This window comes from Sipha flava, unplaced genomic scaffold, assembly GCF_003268045.1.
Source record: "Sipha flava isolate LNK unplaced genomic scaffold, YSA_version1 255_pilon_pilon, whole genome shotgun sequence".
NCBI lineage: Eukaryota > Metazoa > Arthropoda > Insecta > Hemiptera > Aphididae > Sipha > Sipha flava.
In genome coordinates this window covers 395603-419074 of record NW_020272908.1, presented here as the reverse complement: position 1 = coordinate 419074, position 23472 = coordinate 395603, and the positions used below count along the sequence as shown (strand labels likewise).

Genomic DNA, 23472 nt, shown 5'->3' with positions numbered 1-23472 from the left:
TATTATAACTTGTTTAATAGAGAGTCATATCTAATTATAAATAATCGTAGAGAAATCAAAATATATCATCTATTTCATTATAGATTTTGAAGGGTACAATTACACTAAGGATTGACAAGCTAATTTTTTTAATATTCTAGATACATTTCTGTAAAATATTTTGAAAAACTAATTAAAAGTTCATATAAAGTTTAATATACTGCATAAACTACAAATTAAACATTAAATATACATACATATATGTATATTGTATATTTTTTAATTTCCCATGCAGTTATAAAAATAAAATAACATAAAATGAATAATTAGTACAAAAAAATACGAAAGTTTGTAGGATAGTTTTGGAGTTTTCCAAGTTTAATTTGAAGAATTTAATGTTACAATAACGTAAACCGATTACGTTCGAAATATTATATAATCATGAACTTTTAATTTAAAATTATTTAATAAATTACTATCATTTTTTTTTCTAATATTTAAGTTAGTTTATTAATAATTTTATCTGTACTTAGAAACTCTAAAAATTAATAATTTTAAAAGTAACTTTTTGAAGTCAAATTTAACACAAAATAATTTGGATTATAGTTAGACTCAATAGCGTAGGTAAGAGTTTGGGGGATTGGGGGTTCAAACGCCTCCTCATTGACAAAATCTCAGTTAGTAAATGAATAGGTTGTAATAAAATAATTATTACCTAAATATATCAAACCCTCCTAATAAATAATATTTATCTAAGCCAGTGGTCTCAAACATATGGCCCGCGGGCCACAAGTGGCCCGTGAACCCTTTCTATGTGGCCCGCAATAAAAATACATTTTGAACAAAAATATAAAAAGAATTATTAAAATTGAAATTGTTAATAAAATATTAAGTAATAATATTATCTAACGTTCATGTTTTATTTTATTTACTTGTTCGGAAATCCCATTATACTCGATAAAATCAAATCTTATCTACAAAGATAAATATAAATTATACTTCGGTGTAATAGTGGGTAACAGGCTAATAGCATGACTGTGATCAGTGTTGTTTTTTTCATACGAGTAACTAGTTACTATTCAAGTTGAATTTTAAATTTAAGTTTATACGCGTAATTTGTTTGTTGTAACGTCTCATATCAAACCGATGAAACATAAAATTTACCAAGAAAGACGGGCTTTTCAAGAAAAATGGGGCTATGCATATTTTTTTACTTATTCTAATTCTCTTCCAATATATTTGATCTGTAAACAAAGCGTATCTGTCATCAAGGAGTACAATAATAAAAGACATTATGACACAAATCATGGTAAGATTTACGATAAATTTGTAGAAAAATTACGCGAAGAAAAAATTTGAAGAATTAAAAAAAAATCTCTCGCATCAAACAAAATTATTTGATAGTATAAGAAGAGAAAATTTTGATTCGGTTAAATGTAGTTACGTTATATCAGAAAAAATCGCACGCGCGTCAAAACCTTTTTCTGACGGTGAATTTATTAAAGATTGTATAGTTAGTGCGGTGGAAGTAATATGTCCCGAAAAGAAACAAGCATTTATGAATATAAGTTTAAGTGGAAATACTATTGCTCAGAGAATTGAAGAAATGGCCAACAATGTTAAACAACAATTGTATGAAAAAAGTAAACAATTTTTAAATTTTTCTATTGCTGTTGACGAAAGTACCGATATTACCAATACCGCTCAGTTAGCTATTTTTATTCGCGGAGTTTTCGATAATTTTAAAGTAACTGAATAACTCTTGGACTTGATTCCTATGACTGACACAACAACCGGTAGTGATTTATATGACTGTGTTGAAAAGTGTCTTAATGAATTAGAAGTAGATTGGAATAATTTTTCGAGTATTACTGATGGAGCTCCCGCAATTTTAAGTGTAAAAACAGGATTGGTTTCTCGATTAAAATCAAAAGCTATGACTTATGGCGTAGAATTGAAAAGTCTTCATTGTAGTTATAATCCACCAAGAATCTTTATGTTCAAAAAAAATTAAAATGGAACATGTTATGGATATAGTTATTAAATCAGTGAATTGGATTAGATCCCGTGCATTGAATCATAGACAATTTAGTACACTACTCGATGAAATGGATGCTCAGTATGGTTGTTTACTATATTACAGTGAGGTAAGATGGTTAAGTCGTGGAGCAGTTCTACAAAGATTTTTCAATTTATTAAAATAAATAGACTGTTTTATGAAATTTAAAAACAAGATTGTTCCAGAATTAACTAAAAATGATTGGATTAAAGACTTAGCTTTCCTTGTTGATATTACTGCACATTTGAATATGCTCAACCTACAATTGCAAGGAAAAAACAAAGTTATCACAAATATGTACGACTCAATTAATTCATTTACGATAAAATTACGGTTATGAGAAACACAACTTTCATTAAATACCTTAGTACACTTTTCTTCATTAAAACAGTTATCCATAGATGGTAATGATGGTAAAAAATACATTTCATACATTTTATTACTAAAAAATGAATTTATGAACAGATTTTCAAAAGTATAAAGATGATTTTCTACTTTTTAGTGAGCCATTTTCTATAAATGTAGAACATGTGAAGGAAGATTTACAACTCGAGTTAATTGATTTGCAATTTAATTCTGTTTTAAAATCAAAATTTGAAACTGTAGGAGTTCCAGAAATTTTTAAATATCTTGGAAACAGTTATCCAAAACTAAAGAAACACTTTTCTAACATTTTATCCATGTTTGGTAGCTCTTATGTATGTGAACAATTATTTTCTCTCATGAAATTAAATAAATCAAAAAGTCGGAATCAAATTTCAAATTTCAAACTACAATCTGTTTTACATTTGGCATCAAGAAATTCTTGCGCGAATATAGACGAATTGGTACAAAAGAAAAAATGTCAAGTTTAAAGTGCAGCCCAAAAATAAAAATTATCAAATATTCAAGCTATTTTTAAATTTAAATTTAAATTTTTTTTTAAAGTTAATGTTCATTATATTTTTTCAATGATAATTTTGTAGTAATAATAAGTAAATAAATGGATTTTGTATATATTTTTGCCTTAATTTTGTCTTTATTTTCTAGTATATAAGTATAAAAATGTCACTTAAAATTTGGCTCGCGAATTTTTTTTGAAAAAATATATAGCCCGTAAGTAATTTGAGTTTGAGATCACTGATCTAAGCCCTTGGTTGGTCTTATACATAATGTAATTATAATATAATCACATATTATATGAATAGAAAACAGAATATAAAATTCAATAAATAAAGTTTTAACCGTTCAATACACATAACATAAATTAATTTTATTTTTATACAATCAAAAAGTATAAAATAAATAATGTACTAGCATCAATAATAATTTCAAAACACATATAAATATATTTTCCCGTAGCGTAAGACATAGTTTTATATATAAAATAAATCAATAATTAAAGACATCATTCTCTGTAAGGATATAACGCTTACAATAAATGTACAGTAATATACAACTTAATCTTCAATAAACCAATAGGTTTATCAATTTCTAATCGACAATAAAAGTTCATTTTGTCCATGACCCAACAAAACGTCATTATTCGTTATGCAATATGCAGTCTTTGGTAAGAAAGGGTTCTTTTTATTTTTGTTTGGTTTGTTTTAGAAAATTATTATTCAGGGTGGCTCTATGCCAATATCATACAGCTTTTTCTTCTTTAAATTTCCCCTCTTTACTTCTCGCTGTAGTATTGTTTTATTAGATTCTTAATAATAAAAATTTTCTTGACATTCTATTATTCTTTCTTCCTTGTATTTTATTATGATTATGGCTATAGCCTCTTTTAAGATATTATCTTTTCCCCGTTATTCTCATTTAAACCGTAAATGTAAGTTTGTATGTATATATATATATTAAATACAAATATACACCATATTGTTTGTCGAACAATTTTATCTAGCGATCTGACGACGTTTCGGCTATAGTGCTATGCGTGCTGTAGAATTGGACCGAGGGGAATGACGAAAGAACTTGATAAATGGTCTGAAACAGATCTAATAAGACTATACCTCCCTTACCACTTCATCCCAACCTACTACTTATATACTTCTTTTCTCCCATTCCAAGGTTATTGTATACTTAGACAGAAAACAAAACTTCATTCATCTTAACAAATTTCAATTGTGAATACTTAACGTAATTCCAGCATAAATCAAATATCCGTACACATAAACGTAAAAATAAATTAATTAATTAAATAAATAATATATTCAATACCATTTAACCAAGTATAAAAGAAAAAATAATAGCGGTAGTAGTAAATAGAATGTATTATAATTTGAATGAACCATGTAATTATTTAGCTTTTTTATGATTATACATATTAAGAGATTATTATACATCTAATAAAAATATACATAAAATTACTGTAATATATTATGAATGATGATTATAATAAATATTAACAGACAATATATGGCATTACGATTTTATTTTATTATCACTTATTGATAGTAATATTCCAGTTGAATAATTATAATAAATCATTAAAATAATAATAATAATAATAATAAATCATAATATCAACGTGTGCTTGAAAAATATCATTGCTTATATATTATGAGTTAATAAAGTACCATAATTTGTAATTTGTACTGAGAATAATAATTTATATAACAAAAATAAATAACAAAGTACTTGCAAATGATACTTCAATGAATTATATTTTTAATAGATCTCTTTAGATATTATCTAAAAGTATTTAATTTTAAAAATAATACGTTTTCATTGAATTAGTCAATAATTTAGAAATTTTTATACATAAAAAGTACTTGTAAAATAAACTTAAATGAATTAAATTTTTATATGCTGCATACTTAAATAACATTTAAAAATTAATTATAGTTCATCTCTCCCCAAAATACTAAGGACATTTTTAAATATAAATTACTTGATCTAAAAATTAAACTGTTATTTCAAAGTTATGAAATTTTTTCAACCATCTCTTCCAAAATGTTTTTCTGCATTCACCCCTGTCTTCGTATTGAATTAAATCTTATCTTCGTAAAGAATATAAGTCATTTTAGCTAACAATTAAACCCTATATCCTTAAAATATACATTTTATTACATATTGTAATATTATTTAATTAATTTAATAAGTATTTATAATATATTAATTTAAATTTATCTGTATGCTTTTAATGTTAGTTTAAATAGCTTGAATGTTAACACTTGAATACTTACTTTCATCTACTGACTACTACTTTTTATAACTGATGTTTCAACAGTAAATTTAAACATCACTATATAATTTAAACTATAAAACCATCTAAAGCTTTATTGTCTAGTCACAAAGAGATGGATAAGTATTATAATAGTATTATAGCAATTCGCCAGCTGGAAGCTTAATAAAAATTGAAGGCAGAAGGTTCACTTTAAATCCTGCGTAAAGCGTTGAGACGCCTGAGTTTCTCTGTAATTCGTTTAACGATCGAGTTTGCGACGTCTTTTTACTCCAAAGCTAAATCGGATCATGTGCCCTTTTGACAAGGGGAGGTGCTTGATTTAATTTATAAGCTATCAGTACTTGATTACAAATAATTTTAAAGAAAACAATCTATACGATGAATATTAAGTTAAAATAAAATGGTAAATATTTTTTAATTTTTATTATACTTCCAGATATTATATTACATATTATATTTATAAACAGTTTCATATACATGGATTACTTTTAGTACCTAATTCTGGCTGCATTTATTAATTTATAACTTTAGTAAATATACCAATATAAAGTATATTGTGTATTCGAAACTATAGTGTACCCAAAAATACAAAATAAAAATGAAAATGTAACGAATTTTTACAATTTTGGAGCTTGATTTAACGAATTTTACAAGTTTTTTCAGTTATTATAAGATAAGATAATGTTAATCTCATCATTTATATGATACACTTCTGTTAAATTTAAATTAAGCTTGTTCGTACGGAGTTTTTTGTTTAGTAACTTTTTTTAAAAAAAATTGATTTCTTATTATTCTTACATTAAATATTTTATCGTATTATCAACTGTTATTCCGATATACTTAAAAAAAACCGTAAAAAAGTTAATTTTTTTAAATACATGAAATATTCGATATTTTACAATTTCTCATATAGAATAATAGATGTATGAAAAATGTAATAAATATATTTTTATTAAAAATATAAATATCTATAATTTATGCAATGTACATTTTTACGATAAGTTGAATAGTTTATTGATTATATTAAAAAAAAAAAAAATGATAAACCAATGCTATTTTGTAATTTTTCAACCCCCTTATAGCACATGAAGGAGGTTAGTAATCATGACCAAATTGAACTAATAAAATGAGGGGGAAGGAATGAAAAATAAATGTTTTCTCCGCCTATAACTAAGGGTCACCCCAATGTACATAATTAACAAAAAATGAATTTTAATTAAATAATAAATAATAACATATGTATGTATGTATCTATTAAAATACATAATAATATCTAATATGTGTACATGTTATTATAAAAATCTAATAAAATCTAAGTTTTCTTTTAAATCTCGTTTAAACAAATTTTGTTGGTTTATGATTTTATTATAACGAGATTAGGTGTACCGAACTTTTTGTTTGGTCACTTGAAATTCGTTATATCGTGAGTAGACTGTAGTACTAAGCTCAACAAGGGAGATGATTCCAGGCAATTTTAGGCCCGGTGCACACGTCCGTTTTTTTGCCGCTGCAGTGCCGCTGCGGCACCGCAATTGTTGAATACATACCATTGCGTTTTTGTTACGGTAACCGTACGTCACCCAAATACCTAAGATGGCATTCGTCGTGGAATATCATCACTTTAGTTGCCATTCAGTCACCAACTATGGAGGCTTATTACAAAAAAAAGGCAATTTTTGCTTACTTAGCGTACAAAAAAAATATGTATGGACGTATAATAGACGTTACTGGGTGTACCCATTTACAGATGCAAGATTATTAAGAGGTGAATCTTATACCATATTTAATGATATAAGAGAAAATCCAGAAAAGTTTTTTACTTATTTTCAAATGAGTGTTCGTTCTTTTGACGAACTAGCAGCAACACTAAAGATAATCTCTCAAGACACGTGTATGAGACTCTCTATACCGCCACTTATCTCTTTATATTTTTTAACTTTGCCGATGAACAGCTCAATGTCAACATTGTCGATTTTGGACATATTGCGAGGAAAAATCGCACGTGTGCATGAGTCGATACACGATTAAGTACTACGGAACCGAATTTGCGTGCGCTATGCCGTTACGGTTACGTTGTTATCTGCGGCAGACACTGAACGCAACGGCTATGCAGCGGCGCCGCAAGGTATGTACACTGCACAATTTGATTACATATTAATTACGCCGTATTTGCGATGCCGCAGCGGCAAAAAACTGACGTGTGCGCCGGGCCTTAGACATACTTTATTTCAACGTTTTAAACATTTTATTTTAATAGAATTTCTAGACCAACTTTTTTATTGAAACCACTTTTTATTGAAAAAATGCATACATGAGTGATACTACTAAAATTATCATAATATTCACAGATCTAAAATTTATTTTTTTTATTAATTGTTTATATAATACCACATGGTTCATATAATTTTCATGACACGTTTTACAATACAGTTTCAGATTTATTTTTATATTATTAAAGTAAATAAAACTTGTTCGTTACAATTAAAATATTTCACAAACATTTTAATTTTTGTAAGTGCTAAAACGACCATGTTTTATTGTGTCATGAAAAAATGTTTTATAATACCTACCTCAGACTTTCAATTTATATTTTTGTAAAAACAAACATTACAAACGGAAAACTCATTTGGTTAATGCTAAAAAACATGTTCTATTTTATTTTAAATTAAGAAAATTAACTTCAAATAATTATATAAACAATAATATATACTACATAATTATAGCATTTTAATCTTTTTATTTTTTCTATTTTATATTTCAGAAGTGCTATTATGCAATTTTTATTTTACCACAGTTATACAATTGAATATATGTATCTAATTTATTATTATTCTATTGTACAAATTATTTTATAAGACATATAATGTATAGTACATTCTACATATGTACATTTTTTATACATATATAGAATATTCGTTTGTAAGAGGGAAATAAAAAATGGGGAAAGACATTAAAATCTAAATATTAATTAAAAATTTATAGTTAATAAAAATATAAACAAATTAATACTATAATTGAATATCTTAATACACAAGGATGGCATATCAATAATACTCAATAATTTTTTAATATTTATTAAATAACATTTAATATTTAAAATATTTACCGCTGGACAAAGATCACTTTTCTTCAAATTCATTGTAAGAATTTTTATTTATAGATGATGAATCTTTAATTAATTTTTCTTTTTCTTCTTCAATACAATAATTATTATCATTAATAATATCTAATATAAAAAAAAAATTATATGGGAAGGTCTACTACCTATAGCCTATTTTATAATTACCAGTTATATACATAAATATTTCTTTATTTTGTTGTTGAATATAGCTATCATTTAAATCAGTGATAGTATTATTTTCTATAGCATTTACACCTATATGTATTGAAGATAAATTTTAAATAAATTAAAATATTATAATAAATTACATAATTTACATGAAGATCTTGTTTTCAAACTCCAGAATGAGTTTTTTTGACTAGAATTTGTTTGACAATCAACTAAAGATAGGTATAAAACATCGTCTTCTGCATCACTATCACCTCCCTCATCTGAATTGAAGGCCATAGAATCACTTATTGTATTTAATTAATTTAAAATATCTTCATCAGTTAAAATTTGGAAGATATCTAAAATATATATTTATATTTATTTAAAATTTGTCATAAAAAATGTAAATATTGCAGGAAAAAATCGCAAATATTTTCTTAGTGGGCACTTATAGAAAAAATGTTAATATACTTCTGAAAATCGTATAAAATGGCGGTTATTTCAGTACCCACTTTAAAAATATTAACAAAAACTACAATTTATGGCGATAAGTTGAATGTATCAACTTGTAAGTCAGAAACAAAATCACATTTTTATTGTTATTTGATAACACCGTAAATATTTGGCACATGGCTTGTATGATAATATAGAAATACGTGGCAAATTATATTGATTATATTAAAGAAGTCAAAGAAATTGTATGTATATCAGCTTATTTAATAATATTAAAACAAATAATTATTTTGATAGAAAAAATATTGGAGGGAAAAAATTATTACCATCTGTGGGCAATAGGATGATAATTTCCTACTTCTACAGTTATCAATTTATTACTCCTATTCAAAATGTTATAAAATATTTGTAATTTACTCGTATACTATCATATAAAAAAAAAAAATAACGGTTTTTTTCAAATAAGTGGGAAAAATATTAACTTTGCGCATAAGGTGCAAGAATTTTTTTTTTTTTAGGTGGGAAATATAGATCCCATCCCCTATAAAGAGTTAATAATAAATAATATAGCAACATTAAACACCTTTAAAAGTAGGTATTGCGTATTTTTTCAATTTTTCTTTAACTTATTCACTCTTTTTCGAAATCGAATTTTATCAAGGCTTTGCACCCGAATAATTTTTTCGGGTTTCGGATTTCGGGTGTTCAAACACCACAATACAGCATTTAAATAAACGTTTGGGTGTTGATAAGCGTTATTATTCGAGTTAATATTTGTTAATACGGGTGTTAAATAGTCAAGAAAAAATATTATTTTCATTTGGTGGAGGATGGTGGGGAAGCTGAGTCCCTACTCCACCAATGAAATATTTATATTTTTTGTTACCTGCCTATGTAATAAAATATAAATTTCTTATACAACTATGCAATAGTTTTTTAAACCAAACTATCATTATGTTAATTTCAAGCAATGGTGTAACTACGATTTATTTTCGGAGAAGAGGGGGTTGTTTTATGTGTGTATGAAGTTTATAAATTATAATATCTATTAAAATTAAAAATACTAACACTATGTCCTACTCCTAGTTAATGAGGGCATATCGTATACGACAAAAAACATACTATTTTGTATTCTGCGTTTGTGTTTGTGGCTAAGGCGGAAATCGGAGAGGGACTCAAGGGGATTAAGAAATATAAAGTACAGGTCTTAGCCGTCCTAGCCCTAAATATTGTTAAATGACTAAAAATACAATAATTATTATAATTGTAAAATTCATTTTTAATAACCGAATTAAAAAAAAAATATTCTGTGATAAAAATTAAATCAAATTCGTAAGATTTTACAAGCTTCTTGTCATGACTTGGAACGATCGCAATTAATGTAATGTGAATAATATGTAATAATACCCGTATGGGTTGTTTAATTTAATTAATTAATAATTTATGTTTAGAATACCTACTCCAAAAATATTTAAGATAAGGCATCTAATTGTTTTTTTGTTTAAATTGTTGTTTGAAAATGTCAAATTATCAAACTTCGTAAATTGCCTTGTTGAAATAAATAATTGTGCACAGTGGTATCTATAGGTGTAATAAGCCAATAATGCTCAGCCCCACCCCCCACAAATTTCACTAAATTTTCGCTTATGGTTTAGTATGAATGTTACGATGAAATCATTACACCAACAAAAATTGACAATTCACGCCATAAACATGTGTACTACACGCCATACACTGAACAAATACGAATAACGCAAACAACAATTTAGGTAATCATACAAAAGACATAAGTTTTATTTCAGACTTACAGTATTGCAATAAATAACGACTCGATGATTCATAAAAGACCTATTATCTATTAAATTATAATAATACAATGTATCCGCTTGGGATGATTTTAAAAATAGTATCCCAGTTGTTTACACTTGAACATTCAACATACCATACCATTCATGCACACCTGTCAATATGATATATTGCTATTGTCTTTATTTAGATTAATTTAGATAAATTAACAATTTTGTATATTATTTGTGAAATTATTCCTGTCAATAATAATTTTACTATTAAACAACTAATGACAAAATTGAAATAACCACAAAAATACATACAAAATGATATGTTAGATTAAGATTGTAAAATAAAAAAATATTTGGGTTTCGGGTTAAAACCAATATTTTATTCTGTTTTTGGTTAATTTGGGTGTTTTAAGAAAAAAATCATTCAGGTTATATGGGTTTTGGATGTTTGATTTTTTAAAGGTTTTTAAGGGTGTTACGGGTTCAGGTTAATTTGAGTGCAAAAGCCCTGAATTTTATTAAATCTGATTTAAAAAAATCTACCAAGAGAGAATCACAGTTGTATCACATGTGCATAGATAAAATACATTATTATATAAACCCAATTTAAATATGTAGGCATTAAGTATACAACAACAGAAATCACATGAAGTATTCATTATATTAATAAATAACTAAAATAATATTATTATATTAAATCACCATTTTTTTTACTAAATAAATACAATAAATACATTAAACTAAGAAATATATATATGTATATTATTTTTCATAATTTAATCACATACTGGATATAAAAAAAAGAATCAAGTCATTTTTGGCACCTAACATTAAAAAAATGGGCCACCCCTAACCGATCACATTTAACTAATTTAAAATACCGATAAATATACAATAATTTAAGAAATCATTTTTTTCTAAATATTTTGTGAATATATGTATTTTATAAAAAAATTAATATTATACTAGGAAATTAATATTTTTTATTATTTTCGGTTAATATAAATCACACATTTTATCTCAACATGTTCTTAGTATTATATTGGTAGATAAGAAACTACGATGGTTCAAAACTTTCTCCTTGTGAATACATGTGAGGTGAACATTTACAATATCTAATACAATTTATAAAATTATATCTATATAATTTGTATATTACTATACAAAATAGTAGAACTTTCGACGTTTCAGTCAAACAATACAAGGCGAACGAAAAGGTCTTGTAAACATATAAATCAATGGCGGGTGATTGCATGTTCTAAGTGACAACATATGCACTTTCTTGTAACAAAATGTTTATAGTAAACCTTAACATAGAAGCTGAATTATGAGCTCTACTTCATTTTAAAACAATTTCTATTAATTTTTCTTTGCCTATACTTTTTTTACTGAAATATAAATAATTTCAAAACTCGTCTTACTTATTTAGAATAAATATCAGAATTTGACAAAAGAAATTGAAAAAGAAGGAAGAAATTTAAAAGTTGAAGAACATACATTTTTACTATAAAAAAATGTAAATAGTTTATCTGATATGATTTTTTTTTTGAGGAAGAGGGCAGAACCGTATTACTAACTTCTAAGGATTTTAGAACTTACAACATTTTAAGAATTTTAAATTGGATTGCTTAACTATATTACAAATATTGTTAATCTCAATATTATTTAAGAATTTTTAAAAAATATTAACATGAACATTTTTAAATTAAATTTTTATAAAATATGTTTAAATATTCATAAGCATTGCTCGACTTGGCAAAATTAAATAAGGGGGGTTAGTTTGCTTAGAAAAAAACGGCATCCCTAAAACGTATTAAGCATTATAATTATAACATAATAATAATAGGGGGACGCTAAATTTTCTAAAAATTAGAAGGGGTAATCCGCCCCCCTACGTCCCCCATAAAATCGTGTAATGTTCATGAGTTAATATAATTGAACTCTCATTCCACGATTGACAATTTTCTTTGCACACGTAGTTACGAACTATCTTGAATAAAAATTTAATAAAAATTGTGTTAAATTATAACACGTAATAATATAACTCCGATTAAAACGCTGGGGAAATTCCGTATGTCATACAATTTTGCAATAATGGTTTTGCCCCACAATAAGTGGCTTCAACTTAATAACAATTAATTAAAAAGTATAATCAATATTCCTTCAAATTATATTACTAAATAATAATATATACTCACTTTATCGTGATGTAACGCATTTTTTTTTTACATCTGGTAAAATGATTTATAAAAAATTTTAATGATAATACATGAAAGAAAAAATAGGGAGTATACATATTTTTTGATAATTAGTATTTGAGCGGGAATTTATCAAAAATTAGGTTAATATTTATTAATAAAAATAAACATACAGTTATGGAGAAATAAACATTAAACTTTTTTTTTTCTATCATATCTCAATGTTTTGAAAACCTCTTCGGTTTTGCCTCTTATACGAAAGTACCCCGCTTTTCCCTACTTCAGTTACAAAAAAGTAAGATATAATTTTTTGTAAAAATACCTTGTATTTGTAACTACATTAATTGTGTACAAATAATTTTTTTAAATAACTTGTAGATTAATCGAAAAAGTTAGCGTTTACGTCAATAATAATTATATTATATAATAATTGTAGCATTAAGCATTACCAATAACAATAAAACCTAGGTCACAGGAAGCATGATACACATAAATAATGACGCAATAGGAAATAGGTAATATAACATTTTAGAATGTGATAAAACAGTTGTAAGATAATCAATACTGTTAACTAGCATATAAGCAATAGTTAAAATCAATTAGGTTGAGCGAATTCATAAAAGAGAGAAGAAGCGTGAATAAAGTGTTTTCTATAGTGGTCGTGGAAAACCACTGTGGAAAACGTATGTGATATTTCAAGTGTTACCTTCATTTAAGTTATAAGTTTGTGTCTATACATATAATTTAATCGGCAAATACGACATAATAAATATATTTAATTATATTATTACCTACACCGAAAATCATATATCTTTACATTTTATTGGATATAATATTACCTTGCTCGTTTTCACGCACGTTGTCAATTAATAAGATAAAAATAAAATAATAACTCTTACATTTTGTATCACATCAAATTATTTTTGCTCTTATTTGAAACGTGTTTTCAAAAATAACTTAATTATACAAATAATTATTTTCAAAATATTTTATAAAACCGAACTAGCTCTTCAATTAACGTGATGGAAGTTACACTAATAGTACTTGGTACGATACTATACTAGTTATTCAATCGTCATAGCAAGAAAGAACTTTAACAAATTTATAGTAATAATAGTAATAAATTAATTAATTGTTAATTAACCATTAATTATAATAATAATAAATAGTAATAGTTATATCTTGTGCGTCGATATCCAGTGGAAAATAATGAAACCTATAACTTGTGATTTCTCAGCAAAATGTAGTTACAAATCTTACAAAACTATATTTAAAGCTTACAGATTTAATTATAACCAAGGCTCGAAACTTTAGGCATTTGCATATTTGTCTAGAAAGCGCATATTGAAATTTTGATTCGGTACAAATTCGATTCATAGCATGTATATTTTAGGTATACAAATTTTTGTTACATAATTTTGCATATTTTGTTAATTTTTGTACCAATTCGCATATTTTGGGTTTAAGAACATTTATATTCATATTTCATGGATTTAACAAAAAATTTTAAAAAAATGTATAGTTTAATAATAAAATTTTAGATATATGACAACCAAAATCCTAAGTTATATATCGTTTGACAAAATAAATTAATTCGTCAACGGCTATTATTTGTAATACTCCAATTCCCAAGGCACTTGATTATAATATTATAATCTCTATAGTACTAAGAACTGATAATAGTGACTACCGCCGGCCCGTATATATTTTTATACAAATTTACCGCTTTTTTAATATTTGTAACATGACATAAACAAATTGTATAACCATAGGTAATTCGTAAACAATTATAATTAATTATGATATAATTAATTATATTTAACCTTTAAGTTATCAGGTTATGTACAATATTATTTCTGTTTGTTATAATACTACATACATATTCATACAAGCGACTTCATTGTACAGTGTACACTAGTCAGTAAAAAGTCCATTATTTTTTAAGAAATTATTTTCTAATTTTTTACTGCATATTTTGATGTTTTTTAACGCATATTTATGCGTATATTTTAATACTTTTTAGCGCATAAAATTCCGAGCCTTGATTATTACATACAAGTAAATACTATTTATAATCAAACTTTCAAATGCATTATTTATTTTATACTGAATTTTGCTATTCTTTAGTATTTTGATTTAGGTGTAAACTTATTACAAATACTTCTCAGTGCATAAAATATAAAATTGTTTTCTGCACTTAACTGTCAAAATATTTCTGTTATTATTCGGCTCAATGAGTCGACTAATATTACTTGACAGACAACCTGTCAAGTTTGTCACAGCTTGACTATTCATTCGTGTGCGTTCTTCTGTAAACTAGACGCGATTTTTAAAACTCCATAAATTCCAATAACCTGACAACTGTGTGTAGATTTCATATAATATCCAATTCAATAATACATTTTCAAAACATATTTATAGTTCTTGTTTTCCATGATAAGTGTGAAATTTATTTTATAGTTGTTGATTTCTATTTATTATAAATGTAAAGATTTCATTACAAATTAAACTGCTACGCTACCATTACAAATTATTTATCTCAATAAATTCAATTTTGTTTCTGTTTAAAATAATCTTTAGTGTGAATAGTGTGATAGTACAAAAACCGCAGATTATTATTATTTATACTTTGTGTACTTAAAGATGAACATTTTCTAGACAAATTATGTTTCCCAGTCGTCTTATTCAACATTTTATTTTAAAATATTTCACTTCCGGTAACGTACCTAATACTAAAATATTTTTATATGACCTTTAATAATAAGACATCAGTGTATGTATATGTTTAAATTGTAAATATACATTACTTTTTTTCCTCATACATTACAATTATGAATTGTCACAAAAAAAAAAAGAAAAGAAGATAAATTCATATAATTAATGCAAAATCTCAACCAAAAAATTTAAAAAACATGTCTATGAGCTAAACTTAAATATTCCAACATTAAATTTTATATTGATTGAAGTTGCATAGTAACTTAATATTTTAAAGCATTTAGAATTCCCAATAAACTAGAGAAGGTGCTTTATATGGTACATGATCAAGAGTTCGACAGCACATGACAGTATAAAATCTTCGTGATTATTATAGTTAATATCATCTAGTATGACTGTAGCCCATGAAAACATCGTTCTAAAATATGTGTTAAGTCGTTTTCCTGTGAACAAAATGTTTGAGATACATTTTACAGGCTACACTATATGTAATACACGTTTTACATCGACGATCCGGAAAAACAGCCCAGAACCACTTGAAAACGCGACTACGTCGATAAAATGGTACCGGAGAATTGACTTCTGTGGTCAGCGACACACTTGTCGCCCAGGGACATAATTTGCCTTTTTTCCAAAATATTATTTATTTCTGTTCATTCGCTTTCCATCAGTCAACATTTTGAGTAAGGGGCTCCGTGTAAATCATGGTTTTATTGCCATTAACCATCGAAATATCTGAATATCAATATCTAGTTAAGTTCAGATGAATCGGACGTTTGTTTCGGATTAAATAGATTTTTTTTCAACTGTTTGGGGAAGACACAAAAAGTACGAGTACGAAAAAGACAAGACAGAACATAAATCCAATAGCACAACATGACTTTACAAAAGAATTTAATCCATGATATTAAGTTGACGGGTTGTAAGTAGTTATATACACTTGAAAAGAAGCCTATAAATATATTCCCACAGAAATTATGATTATTTTCAACTGGCTACATATATTATTATATAATCTTTGAAAAATAATTTATAATATTCTGTACTCACGAGAGTGATTTCAAAATTAATTATTAGGAATATACTGAATAAATAAATTAATAGTTATAAAATATAAGTTAAATCTTACTACTTATTATTGTCCTGTAATTGAATTATTTTATAACAATGCTTAAAGAAACAAACAGACACTTCGTCATATTGGCTTACAAGAATATAAAAAATGTCCAATTATGAATACTTATTTAAAATCATAATTTTAAATTAAATTTCTCAACATTTTGATGGTAGAAATGGAAAAAAATAGTTATTAGTGAAATAAAAATTTCTCATCACAAAGATACTTTTATATATATATATATATATATATATATATGCATTTTAATCTGTCAAGTCCTCATAACTTTCCTTCGTAACGAATAATCTAATATTTCCTCTCATAATTAAAAGCTTTAATGGACGTATAGATGTAATACCATTTGCATTGAGTGTATTTTTGAGCCTAACTATGTTTTTTTTTTTGAATCAGTATGAGTAGTTATTATTTACACATTAATAATACTGCATACAAGAACTTGTTTTTATTGATATTGTTTCTAATATAATTTCAATAGATTTTAGTAAATAATTTTTTTTTTATCTTTCTTTTACTTATATCAAATATTTTTGCCAAATAAAATAAATATAACTTATGAGTTCCTACTTACTTTTAATATATATGTTACAGCTTAAGTCCGAAACATGGATAAGGTGCACATTAACCAGATATTGTGCACTCTAGCCACACTGGTTAGTAGTAAAGTAGACAACGTTTAAAATCATAGTTTTGTACACATTACCTGGCTAAATTAACTTTAACCATCGGGTTATGGCTAATGTAAAATATTATTAATAAGTTCATAATTATATTTTATTTCAATAAAATGAATTAATATAGGTAAGTTAACAATTAAATAATAATAAACTACATGATATTCCCTATATTAATCTGGTATTTTGAACATTAGCCACTGATTGATGGTATAAAAAATTGACAAAACCTAGTATGATATTATAATTATATTTTCAACAGTACCCTAAATGTAAGATATGAAATTACTCATGGTGCTATTTTCATGAAGTGAATGCCGTAAAAAGATAAGATGGGACTATCTATCACTGCTTTTTATCTCGCGGTCATTTATCGTAATCGTTTGATGTTACCTATATGAATTTAAATCAGTTGAAATTTAGTTGTGTTCGGAGTAAAACGTCAACGTCTGAAATATAATGAGTTCAAAAGACAATTTTTACGTATGTTCTAATAAATTAATCACGGAAAAAAACAGAATTTGATTTATTTATCACAAAAGAAATATTCTTAAATAATAATTGAAATTAAAAACACAAAATCAATCTGAAAAAAACAAGCACAGATTACCGACGTTTAAAAAAATATGATATAATAATTATTGTCGGGAAAGACAAATTTATTTATCCTGTATGCCAGGGGTGGACAACTAGCGGCCCGTACTATATTTTAAAATTACATCATACAATTTTAAAGTTTATCAAAAACTCTTAGTGAAAAATCACTTATCAAAAACTAAGATACATTATAATTCCACTACAAGGAAGTCAGCAGCTGTCCAGTAGTCCGTTCAAAACGTGATGAATCGACCATGTGAAAAACCAGAGTAAAAGACACCATAAAGGATGCTTGCAAAGGGTCGAGTTCAAGAAAGATCAGTGTACTAGTACTGAAGGCAGACTTATAAGATCAGGCTCCTGATAGTACACCAACAGTAGTTTGCAACATTCGGTCGAAGAGATCCAGGGAGAACCGCAAAAGGCATAATAAACGGAGCAACGATATCGTTTTTTCGTACATCTGTCAAGCTGAATGGCGTATTCGATTTTCAGAGATTTCTGTCAGTTTTTCTTACACTCAACTAATTATAATTTCTTTATCACATATAAAGCGACATATGTTTTCAATATGTTTCATATTTGCCGTTTTTTTTTAACATTTTTATGCGATGCATAGCGGTGAATTGAGTTGCTGCGGCATTGGTCTGTGACAGCAATGTATCTCAGTGTGTGACCGGCCAGCAACGTAGTTGTGCTATAATAATTGAGCGGAAATGTCTGTTTTTTCGTGTTTTCTTTATAATTATCAATTGTTCTTATAGTAAAGAATCATGTGGCACTGAGATCACAAGTCTTCTTTTCATGATGGCACTGAGGTATCTTTGCAATCATTATGGTATCCGGTGGCCGTAGCTTTCATCGTGAATCCATTATCGTCATATGATGCACAATTAATCTTTCGTATCTTGTCTTTTTTCGTTATGTGCACCTCGAATTCGTTCAAGGATGTTGTTATTACTACAGTTATTTTTTGTTTAAACCACGTTTTTCTTTATTTTGATGTTTGATAAGTATTATTGTACAGAACTTAATTTCTGTACATTTATTCGTTACCATTTTTTAAGAAGTTTACTTCCCAGCATCAATTGCTTAAATAACAATTTAATTGAGGTTTTTGTCCTACGCTGCAAACTTGTATCTTTATTTGTGAATGTGGTTTAGTGATTGCATACACGCAGGAGCTGTGTATATTGTATAAAAATTAATCAACAATTCATTGTATTGCTCACATCCCTGGTGCATGGGATGAAATCCACCATCTACAACATAGTAGTCATATGTGAGTATTGGTCGATTTTAAGTGTCAAATTTATGTTCCTACTGATCGATGTAATGACATTTATCATTCAAAAGTTAAGGTGGTCATTAGTGAGAAAACTAAGGTAATAAGTAATATTATAATCAATGTAATTGTTTCGATCTATAAATAATAATAATAATAATAATAATATAATAAAAATAAATAAATGGGCGAGACAAAAAAATCACAAAAAACCTAACCTAATGTAGGTATGATAACGGGTGTCAGAATACCTTAAGCCTATTTCAAAAAAGTGTAACACTGAAATAAATAAATTTATAATTTGTATTTTTCTAATTTTATTAAATAAATATATTATTGTGCCTTAAATCAGTCTACTTATAATTAATTAAATTTTCCTAAGCTTTTTTTTAAATATTCGGAAGACGAAATTTTATAGTTTGATCTACAATATAACCCAGTTTGTAATTAATTTTGTTAATTTTGTATAAATAACTATGAACAAATTATTGGACAACAATTTATTGAGAGGGACTACATTTTTTTAATTGCAAGGGGCGGCAAAATACTTAGCACCGAGCCTGCGTATTTTCAAATGTTATCTTTTTATTTTATTATGATGGAAAATTTTTTATATCTAATTACAATCCAATTCATTCGAAAATATATTATAAATTTTATTTTTTTTGTTTTTAAAAATTATATCTCACAAGAAATGTATTATTTCTGAAAAAGTAGTGGGGCTATACCCAACCCTTCTATTATCTCCATTAGTACGCCACTATTATCGTTATTAAGGTCTATTTCCACCGTTGACTCCTAAAACCACACACTTTTAATAAAATACAGAAGAAAACTACACAATTTTTAAAATTGTATCTAAAAACCGCATACTTTTGATTTCGACCCAAAAAAAAGGTTATACTTATTTAGGTTAGATATATTTAATAATTTATAATTTATTCAAACTAAAAAAATGCATAACGAGTATTCTCGTAAAAATATATACTATATCAGAGATGGCCAACTTTAATAGACTTGCGATCGACCTCCGAGTTTAGAAAAAAAAAGTAGTTCAAAAAGTTTTATTGAGTATAAAAAAAAATTACATATATATATATATATAGGGTGTTTCAAAAAGAATGCAGGATGTAAATCTACTATAAATTAAATTTATTTTTCAAATAAATTATATTGTAATGAAATAAAAAAAAAAAAAAAAAAAATTAAAATCACTATAAAAACGATTCGGTAATAGAAAAATATAAGGTATATTTGTAAGTAAACATAAATAACATTACGATACAAGCAGTGTAGTAGACGATTTCCCAGGCTTGAATAGTACGCCGCTCGGTCTGTCCCTTATGGCCATTATGGCACAGTAACAATGAAACGTCAACATGTTAAATGTTGAGCGTAATATTGAAGCACAACGAATAAATTACTTCTCTGATAAACGCCCGACGGTAGATACGTCCGATTTGACGAATATACGAAGTAGCGGAAAAATGTATACTGTTCTCCGATTCTATCGGTTCCGCAACATCCTCGTTGAAGTCTTTTGACCCGACTCTGCTGCTGCGTTGGTTATTGTTTCTTCTGCAGTTCTTTATGGATATTTTCGACTCACAGTTGGTAGTTCCTGTTTGCATATTGACGCTAATTGCCAATTGGTCATGGACTTCTGATGGTTTTAATGCATTGATCGTTGGACAGTCTGGAATTCAAACAGTATTCCAATACTAAAATTTAAAAATGCAAAGTTATCCGTATACGTAGAGCCGACATATGGATTTTTAGGGCCTGAGCATATTAATTCGAGGGCCCCTCAATCATCACAATAATATACAAGTAATATGATAAAAAAATATATACCACGTTTGCAAAATGTTAGTAAATATAGTTTTCCAAATCTCAACCAATCAAGGTTATTTAAACGTATCGATACGATGAGTTACATTTTTAATAACTTCTCAACAATGTATTACCAGTTACCACATTTAACAAAAATGTATTTATCTCTTGATAATTTTTCAATAGCTAAAGAAACTAAAAACTTGGTTGTAGACCCATCAATATTTGCGATAGTGAATTTCTATGTAAATATGGATAAAATTATATGATTTTTTGCACTCCCAGAAATAACCATAATAAATTACAGTCATAACTATTTATTTATTTATTTATTTTATAAATTAGAATGACTGAACATGTAGCATGTATAATAGAGCTCAAACATAAACAAGTTAATTTTATTTAATTAAATTTATTAATATTTCATTAAGAAAAATAGTTTAGAAATAATATATTATTTTCAATAATCTCTAATGGGTAACGCCGAGTAATAATTCTAATAAATTTGGATTTTAAGGGGGCTCCTCATAAATTTTCCTAGAATGGGGCAAAACGGTCCCTTTGCGACGACCCTGCGTATACGATACACTAAATCGAAACCGTAAATATTACATTTATTCTCCTGTTGCACCGTCACGAATCTTTCAACTGACAAAGTCTTGTGTATCAATTCTTCATGTTTGCGCCTCATTTATTCATTGTATATGTGTAGTTGTGATTTTAATGTTTTGATAACGGTTGGTATTGCTCATTTGTTGCAGTGTTGTCGGCAATAGCATCAGCTGTTGGGTGTTGACGGCCCAACGCATGTGCGTATCACCGTTATGTAATCGTTTTCGTTATTTCGTATCGCGTGTGTGGGTTCGAAATATTTCTGGTTATGTTCTCGTGAATATTCAAGTCATTCCCCTCAGTGTCACCGAAAGTTCTTAATTTCGCGTGTTTTTTCAATTTATGTAGGTGACACTGAGATTTCGTGTCATAGTTCATGTTCTTGCCCGAGCAGTTTGTTAAAACCGTTCGACAAGCTGACTCGGGCCCTTCTTTTTTCTTCACGTCCGTCGATCGTGCTGGTTCCGTTGTGTTGTTGCGTGTTGTCGACTGCAGCTTTGTCCAAAACAACGTTTTTTTGTTGTGAATTGGCTGTTTGGTAATATCGTTCTAGGCTTTGCAATTTGTTCTAATTTGTTTTTCCCCAGTTTTAAGGTGGTCATTTATTGTACCAACAGTCTTTGTGAGTAAGCGTGGTTTCGTGGTTTGTGTTTGGGAGTGTTGCAGTCCAACTAGTGTTCGTGATTGTTATTCGTCTGGTGCGGTTAGCGGTGTTTTCGTGTGTGTGCGGGATCACACCTGTATTTTTTATTGTACTTAAATTTATTATTATACGGATCTCGACACCACGTGACACTATAACCGCACGCAAGGTAGGTGGTGCACCACCGTCAAAATTTATATTTATTGAAATGGCCGACATAGGCAACGTTTATATTATTTAATTTATATTGCATTGGCCGACATAGGCATCGTTTATTTATACACTGTTAGTGGCCGACATAGGCATTTACTACATTATTGTTACCATTTTGTTTCTTTTTTTTTGTTGAGCCAAACAGGCTACATTTGTGATTTATTTTTTTTTGTATTTATACCAACTGCTGTGATTTTTCTATTCGTTTTCAATTATACAGTCCACTACCAACATTATTTATATTATTTTTATTTAAAGAACGGCCCTATTGTTTCATTTTGAGCAATAGCTTAGTAATTAACACTTCATCAACACAGGAAGCATCGGCATTTTTTATACTTGGACCTCTACAATCTTCTTTCACAATCACAGGTCTTTTCATATCGGTTTTTCGCACGACTGTCTTGTTGCATTTTGCTAACAACTCAGTATCAACAGACAAGTTATTCTATTTCAGTTTCTCTATCATCAGCTTTTTTGTGGCGATTAGCTGTTCCATTGGCTTTATAATTGTAGCCGAACGCTTTCGCGATTTTTTTGTTTTTAAAATATTCGTACATTTTTTTGATTTACAATTGACATTTTCTAATGTGTTTATTGATGCTAAAAAATTTAGTTAGTTAGTTTTTTATGTATTAATAGGACTGTAAATTAATTTGCAAATATATTCACGATTTTTAGGATCATCTTCTGTGTTTAAAATAATCGAAGAAGAATCAGACTCGTCGTCCATTGTTAGAGGCCCGAAACGGTTAGTAGAAATAAACGTATTTTTATCTACACGAGCGAGTATCTTAAGCCTAATCGATTGTTCGTTTTTGTTTTTTAACTTCT

At 27.2% G+C, this 23472-nt stretch overlaps 1 protein-coding gene across 1 annotated transcript; it reads left to right on the top strand.

Moving 5' to 3' along the window:
• The first annotated feature begins 1756 nt into the window (after positions 1-1756).
• Positions 1757-21062, top strand: LOC112684678 (general transcription factor II-I repeat domain-containing protein 2A-like). The gene is made up of 5 exons (XM_025556314.1): positions 1757-1949; positions 2017-2126; positions 2214-2335; positions 2541-2736; positions 20949-21062. The coding sequence occupies exons 1-5, from the start codon at positions 1757-1759 to the stop codon at positions 21060-21062; spliced, it is 735 nt and encodes a 244-aa protein (XP_025412099.1).
• Positions 21063-23472: the final 2410 nt, after the last annotated feature.